Here is a 17,005-nt window from a genome sequence, read left to right as displayed (position 1 = left end):
TACTGTGTGTGCCTGCAAGAAGATGAATCTCAGCGTCGTATATGGTGACATGCATGTGCTGTGATAATAGATTTACTTTGAACTTTGAAATTACAGTAAAAAGCTTGGCTCTCTTTCCGTTCATACAGATCAAATCATTAGCCAGTGCATGAACTAGGATGAGGTAACAATGCAGAATAAAGTGTAAAAGCTACTGATAGAATGCAGTACAGGTAAACAATAAAATGTGAGATTATGATGAGGTAGTAACACATACACACACAAAATGCTGGAGGAACTCAGCAAGTCAGGAAGCATCTATGCAGGGGAATAAACAGCCCGCGCTTGGGTCCGGCTTGAAACATTGACTATTTATTCACCTCCATGGATGCTGCCTGACCTGTTGAGTCCCTCCAGCATTTTGTGTGTGCTGTCCAGATTTCCAGCATCTGTAGAATCTCTTTTGCTTACCTTACCATATAATTCTGCTGTTCTCCCACTCCTGAATCAATGCCTGCACTTCAAAAACTGAAGAATTAGCATTGGCCAATACTTTATTCTCAGACCACTCTTTATAATCAAATAGGCTCCTTTTGTGAAGCAAGAAAATGATATGAGCTACTGACAGAACTGCTTTTGGCTAATTTGCTGGGGTTATATCTCAATGGGCAAGAGCTGCTCACTGGAACCTTGCCCAAATATCGTGCCCCTTTTCCACACCCCCTACCCTTAATTATTCATATTTCAGGATCTGGGCATCAGCAGTAAAATCAGCATTTATTGCCCGTCACTAATGTCCTATGAGAAGATGCTGGTAAGAGGCATTCTGGGACTTCGACCCAGTAACAATGGCGGACGAGATCAGGAGGAGAATCTGCAGGTGCTGATGTTTCTGAGTACCTTTTGCCTTCACCCTTCTCAGGTTTGGAAGTTTCTACTGGAGTAGCCTGGGCAAGGAACTGTACATGATACACACTGCAGCCATTGTGTAAAAGTGGTTAGGGGAACAGACGCCTGGGGGTCATAGATGGAGTATCAGTAAAGCAGGCTGCTTTATACTGTATGGTGTCAAGCTTCTTGAATAGTTGGAGCTGTACCCATCCAGGCAAGCAGAGAATATTCCATCACACTTATGCCTTGTAGATGGTGGTAAGAACTGGGAATGCTACTAGGAACTGAATCGTTCACCACAGGACTCCCAGCCTCCAACTAGCTCTTGAAGCCACAATATTTACACAGCAGATCCAGTTGAGCTTTTGGTCAATAGTGACCACTAACTAGTATGTTGATGGCAGGAACTAAGCAACAGCAATACCACTGAATGTCAAGGAAGGGTATATGACTCTCTCTCATTACAGATTATCATTGCCTGGCACTTTAGTAGCACAAATGATATTTATCATTTATCAGAGCCGGTCTGAAGATTGCTTAGGTCTTGCCATATGCAGTCATGGGCTACTTCATTAGGTGAGGAGTTTAAAATGGAATTAAATATGGGATCAGTGAACAGCCCTACTTCTGACCCCATTAGATCATAGATGAAACATTGAATGATGGTTGGGCCAAGGGCACTGCTCTGAGGAACTTCTGGAGTGATGTCCTGGGGCTGAGGTGATGACCTCCAATAACCACAACCATCCTTTATTGTGCAGTTATTGGAGTGTTTACCTTTTGATGCTGATTGACTTCAATTTTACAGGCCACCTTGATATCCTATTTGTGGACATCACCTTTAGATTTCAGGTCTTTGATGCACATTTGGACCAAGGCTGTGTTGCGGCCTCGAGTTGAGTGGTCTATCTAAAGTGGGTATTGGTGAGGAAGCCATGGTGTGTAACCACCACCTAATAAGTACTCTTAATGACACTTTCCATCACTTTGCTGATCGCACTCAAAGTCAGCCAGACCAAGGAATTGAATGTGGATTTCAGGAAGGGGAAGTTGAGAGAACGCACGCCCATCCTCATTGAGTAGTCAGCGAAAAGGGTGAGCAGCTTCAAGTTCCTGGGTGTCAACAGCTCAGAGAATACACTATCTTATTATTCCATTTTGTTTGCAATTTGGAGTAATTTTATATCTTTGCACTGTACTGCTACCACAAAGGAACAAACTTCACATCATGAAAGTCAGTGATAATAAATCTGATCCTAATTCTGATTGTGAGTGTACTGATTCTGGTAATTACCGTCCATTTTGTCAATGGGACCTCCTGGGCAATGTTTCCCATTATTGGATTTTAAGGTAGTGTTGTAACTGTGCTGGAACAGGATGGTTAGAGGTGCATCTAGTTCAGGAATACAGGCCTTTGGCAATGCAGCTAGGACGTTGCCTTGACCTATCACCTTTGTTACAAGGATATAAATTTGGCCCGCACCAACTATCCATATGCACATCCATTCTCTAGACACTGGACGTTAGTTGGGAGCAGAAGTCCATGCTGAGCAAATCCCAGCTGGCCCTGTGTTGGTATCAGACAAACCTAGGATGTCCCTGTCCTGGAAGTCCCAGGAAAACACTGAGTCACAGAGGGAAACAAAACTAATCTCAGTAACATCTTCCTCCAGATCAACACCTTTTTAAATCTTCCTGAAATATGAATCGTCTTCATTTCTTGCCCACTGTTGCAATGCAGCTGCTAAATGCTGGGTTATTGATTCCTCCTACAGGTGTTGCAGTCAGAGGGAAAAGAACAACAGACATTGTTAAAGAGAGTGAAAGCCTCTCACTGAAAACAGTACTAACAGTGACGACCAATTGCAGAGCTCTAGGAAGTGGATGTATGTTACATCCTGCTCAGCAAATTCACCTTGGGAGGTCACACAAAAATTCACTGCAATGGGTAAGGAATATAAGCTGGCCATGGAATCACTACTGGCCGTCTTTCATTTGTCCCAGTTTCAATCCTGTCCCTTCAGCTTGAACACAAAGCAATAATGACGAAAGGAAGATGAATGTTGTATTTGTATTCTGTGTGAGGTTCTCTTACCTCCACTCAGCAGCTTCATGACCAGCCAGAGTTCATCTTTCACCACAAATGAGGTGAAGTAAGTCACAACATTGGGATGATTGCACTGACTCATGGCTTGAATCTCCTTCTGTTCAGACAGAAATAAAGTGGTCAGCATTTTACAGCCAAGCTAATAAGAGATTTATAGAATGCTACTTGAAAACCAGAGCAGTCCAGATATAAATTGGCATCACAGAGATTGTCATCAATACAAATTCAAGCACAAATTCTGCCTTTTTTGTACCTTCAGTTGGGAATGGGAGAATACCAATCAGGATTATTAAACTGAGGCAGGATGAGGTGAAACTGACTGTAAAACCTTTGGCTTAGTCTGCCAACACACAGTGCCAGAATTTGCTCAACAAACAGCAATCACTCGACCGTGGTTACAGAAGCAGCTAGTGACCGGGGTGCTCTACCTGTCAGGGTGCAGGCCCACTGCTGTGACAATGAGCTCCAGTTTTAAAAGATTTACAGGTCCACTTCAAATTGAGAAGCAGCTTTGTTCTCAAAGGGGATAAATATCTAAATTTGTGGGACTGATCCCTGGTCAATAAATATCAATAGATCTCTGAAGACTTTTCTTTCCATTAATTTAAATGATTGGAAATAATGGCATCTAAATTTATGATATGTCCTCTTAGCAGTTTGAGTCCACTTTATCCTGACCATCACCACCACAAACACGACAAGACCATAGACATAGAAGCAGAATTAGGCCATTTAGCCCATCGAGTCTGCTCACCATTTCATCATGGCTGATTTTTTTTTATCCCTCTCAAACCAATTCTCCAGCCTTCTCCCCATAACCTTCACTAAACAGGAACCCATCAACCTCCACTTTAAATATACTCAATGACTTGGCCTGCACAGCTATCTGTGGCAATGAGTTTCACAAATTCACCAGCCCAGGCTAAAGAAACTTCTCCACATCTCCGTTCTAAAGGGACAGCCTTCTATTCTGAGGCTCTGCCATCTGGTCACTAGACTCTCCATGTACAATCTATCTAGACCTTTAAAAATATTTGGTAGGTTTCAATGAGAATCCCCTCATTCTTCAAAACTCCAGTGTACAAGTCCAGAGCCATTAACCTTTCATTCCTTGGTTAATTCTCATGAACCTCCTCTGGACCTTAGCATCCTCTGAATGCTAGCATATCCTTTCTTAGCTATAGGGTCCAAAATTGCTTACCATGCTCCGAATGTGGTCTGGCCAATGCCTCATGAAACCTCAGCATTATATTCTTATTTTTATATTCTAGTCCTCTTGAAATAAATACTTATGTTGCATTTCCCTTCCTTACTATCGACTCAACCTGCAGGTTAACCTTTAGGGAATCCTACACAAGGACTCCCAAATCCCTTTGCACCTCTGATTTCTGAATTTGTTCAAAATTTATAAAATAATCTCCATTTATTACTGCTACCAAAGTGCATGACCATACACTTCCTGACACCATATTCCATCTGCCACTTCCTTGCCCATACTCCCAATCTGTCCAAGTCCTTCTGTAGATTCCCTGCTTCTTCGGCACTACCTGCCCCTCCACCTTTCTTTGTATCACCCACAAACTTAGCCATAAAGCCATCAATTCCATTATCCAAATCACTAATACATAATGTGAAAAGTAACAGTCCCAACACCGACCCCTGCAGACCACCAATAGTTACTGGCAGCCAATCAGAAAAGGCCACCTTTATAATCAACTCTTTGCCTCCTGCCAGTCAGCCAATCTTTTTTATCAATGCTAGCAGCTTTCTTGTAATACATGGGCTCTTATCTTGTTTAGCAACCTCACGTGTGGCATTTTGTCAAACGCCTCCTGAAAATCCAAGTAAACAATATCTACTAACTCCCTTTTGTCTGTACAATCTGTTACTCAAAGAATTCCAACAGATTTGTCAGGCGAGATTTCCCCTTTAGGAAACCATGCTGACTTTGGCCGATTTTATCGTGTGCCTCCAACTATCCTAAAACCACATCCTTAGTAATGGCCTCTAACATCTTGCCAATCACTGAAGTCAGGCTAACTGGCCTATAATTTACTTTCTTTCACCTCCCTCCTTTCTTAAAGGGTGGAGTGCCCTTGAATAAAAAATCCTACAAGAAGTATTGGATACAGTCCACCATGGGTAAAGTCTCCCCACCATTGAGCTCATCTACACAGAGCAGTGTCACAGGAAAGCAGCATCCATCATCAGGGACCCCCACTACCCACGACATGCTCTCTTCTCATTGCTGCCATCAGAAAGGTGGTACAGAAGCCTCAGGACTCACACCACCAGGTTCAGGAACAGTTATTACCCCTCAACCAACAGGCTCTTGAACCAGAGGGGATAACTTCACCTGCCGCATCATTGAACTGTTCCCACAACCTATGGACTCACTTTCAAGGACTCTTCGTCTCATATTCTCAATATTTATATTTATTATTATATTTTTCATTTTGTACTTGCACAGCTTGTTGTCTTTTGCACACTGGTTGTCTGCCCAAGTTGCGGTGCTCTTTCATTGATTCTATTATGGTTATTGGATTATTGAATATGCTTGCAAGAAATGAATCTCGGGGTTATATATGGTGACATATATGTACTTTGATAATATATTTACTTTGAACTTTAAGTGACATTGGTGATTTTCTAGTCCCCTGGAACCATTCCAAAATGATGATTGAAAGATCATTACTAATGCCTCCACAATCTCTTCAGCTACATCTTTCAGAACCCTGGGGTGGAGTCCATCTGGTCCGGGTGACTTATCCACCTTCTGACCTTTAAGCTTTCTAAGTACCTTCTCCTTTGTAAATCGCGACAAAACTCACTTCTGCTCCAACACTTCGTGTAGCTGGTGCCTTCCACAGTGAAGACTGACAGAAAATACTTACTCAGTTGATACTTTCTCCCCATTACTACCTCTCCACCTAGTGGTGTCTGTAGTGTAGGCTGTTTCTTATTGTTGAATTATTATGAAGCCCATCAGGAGATTTTGTTATGTCTACATCAACTACCCAGGCTCTCAGCAGTAACTCTCAGACTCTTCTCCGTCTAGAAATATATCTAATTGCCTGTTGGACTCGCCTAATGATCATTGCAATCCATTACTCTCCTCTCATTTGTATAATGTTCAACCTCACACCCATCACAAGGGAATTTCTAGCTAACAAACTCCCATTATAAAGCTTAAATCTGTCACTCAATGACTTGTGGGCAATGGTGATCACATCCAGAAAAGGGAGCTGCAGTGTGGGGAGACAAAGATTTACTGGTCACTATTTATAAAATGATGGAACACTAACTGCAAAGAGGGTAACTGGTAAAAACAGCCCCCCGGTAGGAGCAGTGCTTCAACTCACCAGAAGCTCATCCATACTCGTGTTGCATTTCTCCAGATTTATTCTCTTTATTGCCACCCGCTCCTTCTTGGGTTTGCAGAAGGCTGCCTGTACCACGGCAGTAGCCCCGCTGCCTATAGCGGGAAGAGAAGAGAAACTCACAAATAGCAATACAGGAGAAAAATTTACAAAATCGCAGAGCCAACCAGCAAACCACTCTCACCGTTTCAATGATGTGGTTGCAAAAACTCCTTCCAAGCCAATTCCAGAGCTGTTCCAACTCAAGTGTCAAGTCTGAGCCAGCTTTTTCCGGTTGGGGCCGATGCATACTCAACTGTCTCACCCCAGGAGGTGGGTTTCAAGACAGGTTTCCAAATATTTGAAGTTCCAATAGTCCATAAGTGGCAAGGAATCAGCACAGCAATTTAAATTAAAAATATAAAGCGGATTCACCAGTCTCACTTCCTCTCTAACAAACACACAATGTTTTTTTTGAACAGCTATTACATAGCAAGACCCAATTTCAACTGCTCAGATGTATTCAGCTACCGAGCAGGAACAGCAGCCCGGTAAAGACACGGGAAAGCAGGAGAACGCAGTAATGACCACCGCTTGCTGCTCCCTCACGCAGCAGGTTCTATGGCTAGTGAGGAAGCTCCTTCACTATCAAGCATCCGGAAGATTCTTCCCCACAAGTACACAACTGAAGTCAATGTAATAAAACCCATGCCCAGAACTCCTATGGCATTATAGTATCACATCTCCAGGAGAGATTTCTTTTATATCCATTTTGCTAATCTATCCCAGAGTCCCTCTCCTAACACTTAATTTTAATTGCCACAATCATAACAGCACTCGCGACTCCCTCTGAATCAACTCAATTCTAATATCACTATTGTTATTGTTGTCTAGTCATTTTCAGTGAATTTTTTCTCTGCATCTACTTTTGTCAAATTTGTTACATGTGACACAGCAGAAAGCACCCTCCCTTCCAAGTCAGAAGATGTGGATTTAAACCCCAGTCTGGAGCCTCGCTCTGCGAGAGGCACCATATTTGGCTCATGTAAAAGATGCACGTCACTACTTGAATACAAGCAGAGGGCCTTCTCCCTAGGGACACGGCCAAAGTTTGTTCCTCAATTAACATCACTAAAACATTTAATCTGGCCATCACGCACCAAAGCAACGATGAGCCATATCTTCCATTTTTATGGTAGCAGAGACAAGAAGTCATTGCTATGATCTGACACTGGCTAAGTAATGGTTTCATGTTCAGCACTAACAGACCAATTAGTAAATGGAAGTTTTTGCATATGACAGTGACAACACTAAAAAATTGTAAAGCATATTAGGATGTTTTGAGACTGAAAATATGTATATTTTTTAAACAAGGGAAGCATTCATTTAAACAATTGCCAACAATCTTAGGATACTGAATTGTCTCGAGATTATCTGCCCATCCCTGGGCTACAGTTTTACAGACACTGTCCTCTGCCCGGTACCTCGCCTATCTGGCTGTTCTTTGTAAGGCTGGACAGTGATGTTCTCAAGTTATTCCACCATAGCTGATGTCACACAATCCAGTCCTGATCCTGCCCTCATGCACATCCATGCATTTCCCAGTGGAATGGTGAACATGAATGCTGGCTAATCTTTTCCACCCTTGTAAACCCAGCTGGGGAACAGATTCTTCTCTCAGACCAGTCTCTAGCTATACCAGTCCAACTCAGCATGGGTCAGCAGTTCACCCCAGGCCCTCCCTGATTGAGCTGCCCTTTCATTGGTTCCTTGCTGGGGGTGGGGGGGGGGTGGAGCAAGAGAAGCCATCAAACAAGATTTCAAAAAATTTTAAACTGTCAAACACAAAAACACACACACACACACTCACACACACAATAAGCACCAAAGCAACGATGAGCCAGATCTTCCATTTTTTATGGTAGCAGAGACAAGAAGTCATTGCTATGATCTGACACTGGCTAAGTAATGGTTTCATGTTCAGCACTAACAGACCAATTAGTAAATGGAAGACATTAATGAACATGATGGCTGGTGCCTGCCGAGCCCTGATTAACACCACTGCCTGAGCAAGGATAAGCTGATCTCCCTCAGCATCGCCCTGAAGTGCAAGAACAACTCTCTTGTTAAGGTGCAGCTATACTCAAAGCTGCTGCTCCAACGTTTCCACCATCCCTCTCCCATCTAAAAAAAATCACATCCCAAGGCTAATATTGTGGTGGGTGGGTTTATGTTGTGACACCTGTTAATTATTTGGAATGAGGAACGGTTAGTAAACAGGGGAAAAAAGGCAAGTAAAAGTACTTTTCTTCCTCTTTTTACTTAAGAGATTGCTTTACATCTTGTGACATGCACGGTCAACGGTATCAGAGTCATGCACGAGCCATGAGTAAACTCCCAACTTTACGCTCTGCGAAAGGGGCACATACGCCATTAAGTGACCAGAAGACCATTTTTCCCTGGTGAACTTCTGTTATTACCTCTTGTTGGTAACACAGTCAGAAAAACATGACTTTTGATACATACACGATCTTGATTATCGTACACCAAAACATGCAACTGGGCTTTGCATTTGTCCTTCAGTCTTAAACGCTACACTGACGTACTTAGTACAAAGTGATAAAACACAACTACCAAAAGATGCTTTATGAGGAATGCTCCCTCAGACATCCTGGGACTGTGAAGAGTGACTCACTATAACCCAGGTTTCAGTAATTACTACACACAATTATGGCATTCTTCTATGACATTGTTACAAATACAAAATGAATTCAACATTTATTTCACTTTTGATTAACTGCTAACACAATTTTTACAATTCTTTGGGAACCTAACCTTTTTTTAGTTCACATGTATAAACAGGGCATGGACAAATCAGTACAGCTGCCATCTTTTTGAGTGCCTGTAGCACGAGCACATATCTGAGGTGTTCACCTACGAACAGACGTCACTGACAAATCACATGATCAGCTTGTCCACCAACTCCTATCCGTGACAACCCTCAACCATCTGTAAAGATCAACCTTCTTACTGAACTGGCCTTCTCCTTCCTGCTCACATTAACGACCCCCTCTGTATGAATGCCATTGTCTCTCCTTTAACATTGCCGTCCTTGTTTATTCAGCAACAAGCTTATACCATGCCCCAGTGATCCTCCTAAATACTGTTCCTTGTCTACCTCCCACCCCCCCCCCCCCCACTTTCCTTTGAGGCCTTTGAAGACAGTGTTAACTCCCTTTTCCCACGTATCCATATTTTGCCTTTCCCACAGCAATAAACTTCCCTTGGTCCAAATCGCCAAGAAGAGTGTGACTAGGTTTTTTCATTTTTTATTACTTTGTTGACTTCACCACAAAGCTTAACACAATTAATCACTCCCCCACCTTTAAAAGCGATCTCAACAAGACTCTCACTCTTCTCCAAGTAGTCCAACACACTCCCAGAAGGGCCTTCTCTTGCAATCCCCATTTCTAAATACACCTCCAAGTATCCTTGTTTAGACACACGTGCTGACACAGCTGTTCCTCTGCAACTCCATGATCATCTCTGTGCATGATTGCTTCTTAAAACTTCAGTGAATAAGCATTATAAAGACTGAAAGCGCCTGGCTTAGCTCTATCAAAATATCTATACCATACACGAGGAAATCTGCAGATGCTGGAAATTCAAGCAACACACACAAAATGCTGGTGGAAAGCAGCAGGCCAGGCAGCATCTGTAGGAAGATGGCCCAAAATGTTGACAGTGCTTCTTCCCACAGATGCTGCCTGGCCTGCTGAGTTCTACTATCTATACCATACTCTCAGTTCCAATTGCCTGCCAGTTGCTTGTTCAGACCAGATTAATTACAACTTCGGTGCCTAGTTTTGACCATGAGCAAAGTTTCAAATCCCACATCCTATCCACCACTCAAGACTGCTTCATTCCATGAGTTATGTCCATGATCAAGTTTTGTTTATGGCTTTCAAAAGACACATTCACACACACACACACACTCACACACACACACTCACACACATACACCTGGAACACAAGTATAATGTACACTGTCCACATTCCACGTTCAGCATCATACAGCTTTGTCAAAAACATCTAATACAAAAGTGGCAGATAATTTTAAGAAAAAAACAATATCCTCAGTAAGGGCTTGGTAATGCCCTACCTTTAGAAATGGAATGCTGAGTTGTGTAGCTAGTTAGTAACATGTCTTATGAGTGAATTGACAAGATGCGAATGAAGTAACCGAGACAGAACTGGACAGAAAGCTAATGCTTATAGTGGCCATGCATCATAGAATCAGAATGAACTGCTGGTTAGTTCTGAACTGAAGAGTAAACATTGATGCTCCTTTGTAAAGTGTTTAGTTACATATCACAGCAGGTGGCTCTTCCATAGCTAATGCTCCATCAACACTTTTGCCTCAGATCGCCCCTGCCATGTGAGAGGAAGGGGGAAGTCAATAAGGAGAACCTTCACCCAACGGCAAAACCCCAGCCAAGAGAGTGCATCACACCTTTTCGAGGATCCTCCACAGGGTCACCTCAGGAAACAGCTAAGTCATTGGTCTGTCCATCTGAAACACATAAAGGGACACTTTAGCCACAATGCACAGCAGACAACCCTCAAAAGGCTTTTTCAATACCTTGATCACACAAGATGCAGACTGTGGCCACGGGGACTTGGGCAGTGGCAAAATTCTGTCATGTGCATGAACACATGAATGCCTTGCATCAAGCAGTGCAAGCAAGGATGTTCAATCAAGTTGACTTGCTGGTCAGTTTTCTCACTCTTAGTAATAAGCGGCCAAAGATCCTCTCTCTATAGAGCCTATTGCAGTACTGTCTGAAGCCCAGTCTGGTGGCGCTTTTGAGGCCAGCCATGAATGCCAGCGGGCCTCACATGCTATTTCCTCTTGACACACCACAGAAAGGATCCTATCTGGATGCATAATGGCTCAGTATGGCAATTGCTTTGCCCGTGACCACAAGAAACTACAGAGAGTTTGGACACACCTTAGCACATCACAGGAGCCAGCTTCCTCTCCATGAACTCTGTCTACACTCTTTGCTGCCTCAATAAACCAACCAGCATAATCAAAGACCCCACCCACCCTGGACATTCTCTCTTCTCCCCCTTCAACTAGGCCCAAGATACAAAAGCCTGAAAGCACGTACCACCAGGCTCAAGGATAGCTTCTATCCCGCTGTTATACAACTATTGAACAGTTCCCTAGTATGATAAAATGGACTCTTCACCTCAAATCTACCCATACTAAACCTTCTCTGTAGCTGTGACACTTTATTCTACATTCTGTTATTGTTTTACCTTGTACTAACTCAATACACAGTGTAATAGTTTGATCTGAATGAACAGTATGCAAGACAAGCTTTTCACTGGATCTCAGTATACCTGACAATAATAAACCAACTCCAATTCTGCAGTGATGCAACCTGGTCAAACTCTTAAGGTGATTAATCAGCTTTTTAATCCCCATTTTATATCAATAACAATGGATTTATTTCCATCATTATATACAATAAATATTATTCATTTACCTTTGTCACCTTCAGTGATAAGATGAAGCATTATGTTCTCACTTCTGAGTCCACTGTGCTTCGCTCCTCTTCAGTCCAGAAAGTCACTTAAGATCGATGGGACCACAGTGCAAAGTGGCCCGACGCTCAGCCCACGGCAGGAGGAGGCACACCCTCATTGACACAAAGGCAGCGCAGTTCTTCTGACCACGGCTCAGATGTGCCCCTTTCCCAGTCGGCTTGACTTCGATCAGCATCCATCTGCAGACTCTTCTGGCTCGAAGTCTCCTCATTGCTGCAAGTACCATTGTGAGGTGACAAATCAGGCAAGTGCAAAGTGTGTCTGCTGCATCTCCACCTGCCTTTAAAAATGGAGGGAAGGGCACAGAATCCCTCTGATAGGAAGGGGAAAGATCTGTAAATCACCGACCTTGATGTTTACCCATGAAGTGGAGCTCCAAGCTACGTTCCAAGGCAGACCACCGTAATTTTCAGTGGTCCCTAGTCATTGCTGCATTAGCTGACCAAAATATGCCACTTACTCCTTGGCAATGCAGGTCAGCCAGCAGAATAACTTGGGAGATCTCCCCACCAGTCACTCAAGATCCCCAAAATCAGATAGGTCCTAGTTCCTGATTTGTATGTAACCCTGAACTTCAAACTACATATAGTTGAGAATTTGGAGTCTCACATCAGCCCTTCTCCACCCTCCCTGCATCTTGGTGATCTCCTTCACAATTCTGATGAAGGGACTTTGACCTGAAACATTTCCTTTTTTGCCTTTTCCTATAGATGCCATCAGACCTGATGAATATCTCCATAGTCTTCTGGTTTTTTTATATTAATGTTAGTCTGCCAGCAATTGCATTTTTTTTTAAATTGTCAGGCTCTGAATTTGTTGACCTCCACAGAGCATTTGGTCTCCAATTAAAATTATGGGTGGCTCGGTAGCATAGTGGTTAGCACAATGCTTTACAGTACAGGTGACCAGGGTTCAATTCCCACAGCTGCCTGTAAAGAGTTTGTATGTTCTTCCTGTCACTGCGTGGATTTCCTCCTGATGCTCCAGTTTCCTCCCACAGTCCAAAGATGTACCAGTTTGTAGGTTAATTGGTCATTGTAAGTTGTCCCATGATTAGGCTAGGGTTAATTTGGTGGGTTGCTTTGCAACATGGCTCGAAGGGCCAGAGGGCCTATTCCGTGCTCTAGCTCAATAAATAAATAAACAATCAATATATTCAAGCCTTTAATCACAGATTTTTAGTCACAGAGTCATTAAGTAATACAGAGTATTGAAATAGGCCCTTTGGCCTAACTCATCCATGTCGGGCAAGATTCCCATCTCAGCTAGTCCCATTTCACCATATTTGGTCTATATCCCTCTAACATTTTCCTATCCGTGTACCTGTCCAAGTGTTTCCAAAATGTTGTTATTGTACCTGCCTCAATCACTTCCTCTGGCAGCTCATTCCATAAACACACCACCCCCTGGATGAAGAAGTTGCCTCTCAGGTCCCTTTTAAATCTTTCCCCTCTCACCTATGCCCTCTAGTATTTGATTCCCTTTTTTGGGGGAAAAGACTGTGCATTCATGCCATCTATGATGCTTCTATAAGTTTGCACCTCAGTCTCCTAAGAATGAATAAAGTCCTATCCTGCCCAACTACAGCCCTCGAGTCCTGGCAACTCGCGTAAACCTTTGCACTCTCAGATACAGTTAGCTCTTGGAGAACAAAACTCAACTCATTATGTGCACATGTGATCACAAATTGGCTGCCACTCCAGACAAGTTTTCTTTTTTTAAAAAAAACACTTGTAACTACTTGCAACCCCATTATTAATCAGTTGCTAATTTCCATCTGTACGCTGATGATCTGAACCTCTTTTTCTACCCCTTTTCATGACCATCCTCTGTCGGTGCTTTAATCATTGTTATTTAAACATCATCTTTTTGTCCATGCCCTACATGTATATAGACACAGATGTGGGGAAAAATGCTCATGATTTTTGTTTATGAGCTTTCATTTCTATCCACTGGTGCTTTTGGCAGTTTTAAGTCCTTTCTATTATTTATATGCATTCATGGTAGCTCCTACACCTGATGAGACCGAGTTACTTGTCCTTTCTTTTGCAGTTGGGATCAATCTCACTACCTTCTCCATTGCAAGTTTGTATAGCTTGCCAACTAAACAAACCCAGTGACCTGGAATCCCATGGAAACCATGTGCAGGTAGAATCATAGAACTGTTTCAGCACAGATGCAGTCCACTTCACCCATCCTTGTATGACAAATTAGTCCTTTTTCCAATTAATCCTCCTGCACCTAAGGGCACGGATTTAATCATCCGTAAGATTAGTGAGATGTGCAAAATTCTGTTTCATCCACTGCTGGAAAGGTGGTAGAGGAAGCATTGCATTGATGAAATACTGTACTTGCACCTAAACTGAAGAGCTGAGACCTACAGCCAGAAAGTAGGATTAAACAGTTGTTTTTCCAACCAGCAAATGCATAATAAACCAAATGCCTTCTTCAGTGTCATAAATATCCTACCTTATTAGCAGTAGATGTTTTATTCGACTCCAGTATTACAAAGGACAGGTCTGGCTTCCTTGCTACGGAGTGTGCCATTCAGTTAGACTGTGTTGTACCACCTGTCCCTCGTGGAAGAATTTGTGCAGAACTCCTTTGATCATACGTCCATCAGGGTCCTGCAGGGAGAATCAGTGCATCCTATGGGATGGTTCCATGAGCAGACTCTCAATGTCACTTGGCAGAATGCCTCATTGCCAGAACTCTCAAACAAGCACAGACCTAACTTGGTGGGGGTGGCCCTCCTTACCAAATCCTTCATGCACAGCTGCAGTCTTAATCCCACTGCACACTGCCCTCAAGGTGGTTGTGGTGGGAAGGAAGTGGCCCTCCAGCTTCTCATGGGCTGCGTATTTGCCAAGTCCAGAAAGGGATGCAGTGATCTTTGTCAAGATTCATCCTGAGCAACTCCATAATGTAGAACTCTGGCTCGACACACTGCTCCCAGAGACACATACTGAGACAAACATCGGATGATCGTCAAGCAACAGTCGCTTGGTTGTACTGTGGTCTGCCTGAAACCTGCTGGACTTCCAACGCCGTGAGTTGTTAGCATAGGATCCTTGTCAACTGGCACATGAACTATGTGTCAAAACTGGGTATGACTATCGTGACATAGAGCCCTCTGAATGCTGCGCACAAATGGGCTGGGTCCTTGTGCTTGGAATTGCAAAAATTGTCACACTTATGTTAAATGTTTAAGCAACGTAATGACATGCTTGATCAAGTGAATGAAGACAAAGCAGTGTCCCGTATTTTATAACTGCATTTAATGAGGAATAAAGTCTTTTTTTGGTTAGAAAAAAAGATAGGGATTCCTGGAATGCCACTGGTCCTGCGCCTCTGCTCAGGGGATCTTTGTTTCTTGTGTCCCATTACCAATGTGCACACAGATGCTGCCTGATCTGCAAAGTACTTTGTCCTTGCACCGTCAGCTCTTCTTTCATTTGATTTCTTCAGTCTTCCAACTTTTTCCTCACCTCCCTTCTCTAAAAAAAATTGTTTTTAACTCTAACAAATCAGGTCGTGATGAAAGGTCATTACTTTGAAACTGGTGGAACACAGCAGGCCAGGCAGCATCTATAGGAAGAAGTACAGTTGACGTTTCAGGCCGAGATCCTTCGTCAGGACTAACTGAAAGAAAAGATAGTAAGAGATTTGAAAGTGGGAGGGGGAGGAGGAAATGCAAAATGAGAAGACCCGGAGGGGGAGGGGTGAAGCTAAGAGCTGGAAAGGTGATTGGCAAAAGGGAATCAGAGCTGGAGAAGGGAAAGGATCATGGAACGGGAGGTCTAGGGAGAAAGAAGGGGGGGGGGGAGCACCGGAGGGAGATTTGCCCTATCCCCTATCATTTCAGATTTTCCCCTCCCCCTTTCAAATCTCTTACTATCTTTCCTTTCAGTTAGGCTTGACAAAGGGTCTTGGCCCGAAACGTCGACATCGCTTCTCCCTATAGATGCTGCCTGGCCTGCTGTGTTCCACCAGCATTTTGTGTGTGTTGTTTGAATTTCCAGCATCTGCAGATTTCCTCCTGTTTAATTTGAAACTGTTGTTTTCCTCCTACAGATGCCACCCACTTTTTGATTTTATTTCAGATTTCCAGCAGCAATTTGGCTGTGTACTACTAAATCTTGTAGATTCCCATACTATTGTCCACAATGATAAAAACTCTCGTGCACTGCACAGGCAAAAGACTTGACAGCATTCCCTGCCTTGACATATTCGTGAGAGGATAACTATGAATAAGGTTCAGAGATGCCAGCACCCAATGTACTCCAGCATGTTAGCACCTTGAAAGGGGAACAAAAGTATTTAAAAACCTCATTCTTAATATTATATGAACAATGTTGTAATAGAGGATGATTATAGACCCGAGGCAAACTCCTGAAATTGTGCTTCCTCCTGGTAAGGGCCAAGCCACACAGATTCTCTGTGACCTGTTTAGTTTAGTCACAGTGATGGCCCAGTGCTCAGCTGTGAATAAAGACACTTCCTATCCTCTTCTCATCGTCCGGTCGTGCTTAGAACCATGGCAGGACATATGAAGAACAGCATAGTTACAACCAGAGTTGCTATGTTGCTCCTCTCAGTTAAAGGACCCTTGGAATATTTTTCTTCTCTTAAAAAAATTGAAAGACATGAATTGCTCTGATGAAAAATCATCAATGCAAAACATTCTGTTTTGCTCTCTCCAGATACTTCCCAGTCTACAAAGCATTTCCGGTGCTTTACTTTTTTGTATTATTTTGATACATGGTGTGAAAACTAATAACATGAACCACACAAATGCTGCTTGATCTGCCAAGTCCTTCCAGCATTTTTTCTCCACCTTATATTTCCCCATGGCAGAAGCCATTCAGCCCATCAAGTCTAGGCCAGATCTCTGAGCAATTTCCATTTCTGCTGCTTATTTCCATATTTCCATATTTCCTAATGTCACATTTCAACCATGTGCTGGTTCTCACAGGAAGAGCATGCAGGCTGCGCACACACAGAACCCACGATCAGGATCAAACCTGGGTCTCTGGAATTGTGAGGTAGTTAA

General features: G+C 43.0%; 1 protein-coding gene across 1 annotated transcript in view; it reads right to left on the bottom strand.

The window, feature by feature from the left end:
• LOC132384603 (STE20/SPS1-related proline-alanine-rich protein kinase-like) overlaps positions 1-17,005 on the bottom strand; it is a 73,651-nt gene that overhangs the window by 48,551 nt on the left and 8,095 nt on the right. The window contains exons 2-3 of the mRNA XM_059955843.1: positions 6,340-6,452; positions 2,966-3,074 (exon numbers count right to left, since the gene is read on the bottom strand). Coding sequence (XP_059811826.1) covers positions 2,966-3,074; positions 6,340-6,452 — 222 coding nt within the window. The remainder of the gene's footprint in view (positions 1-2,965; positions 3,075-6,339; positions 6,453-17,005) is intronic.

Source organism: Hypanus sabinus, chromosome X1 (genome assembly GCF_030144855.1).
Source record: "Hypanus sabinus isolate sHypSab1 chromosome X1, sHypSab1.hap1, whole genome shotgun sequence".
NCBI classification, from domain to species: Eukaryota; Metazoa; Chordata; class Chondrichthyes; order Myliobatiformes; family Dasyatidae; genus Hypanus; species Hypanus sabinus.
Note: the sequence above shows the minus strand (reverse complement) of the source record. Positions and strands in the feature narration are given on the sequence as shown.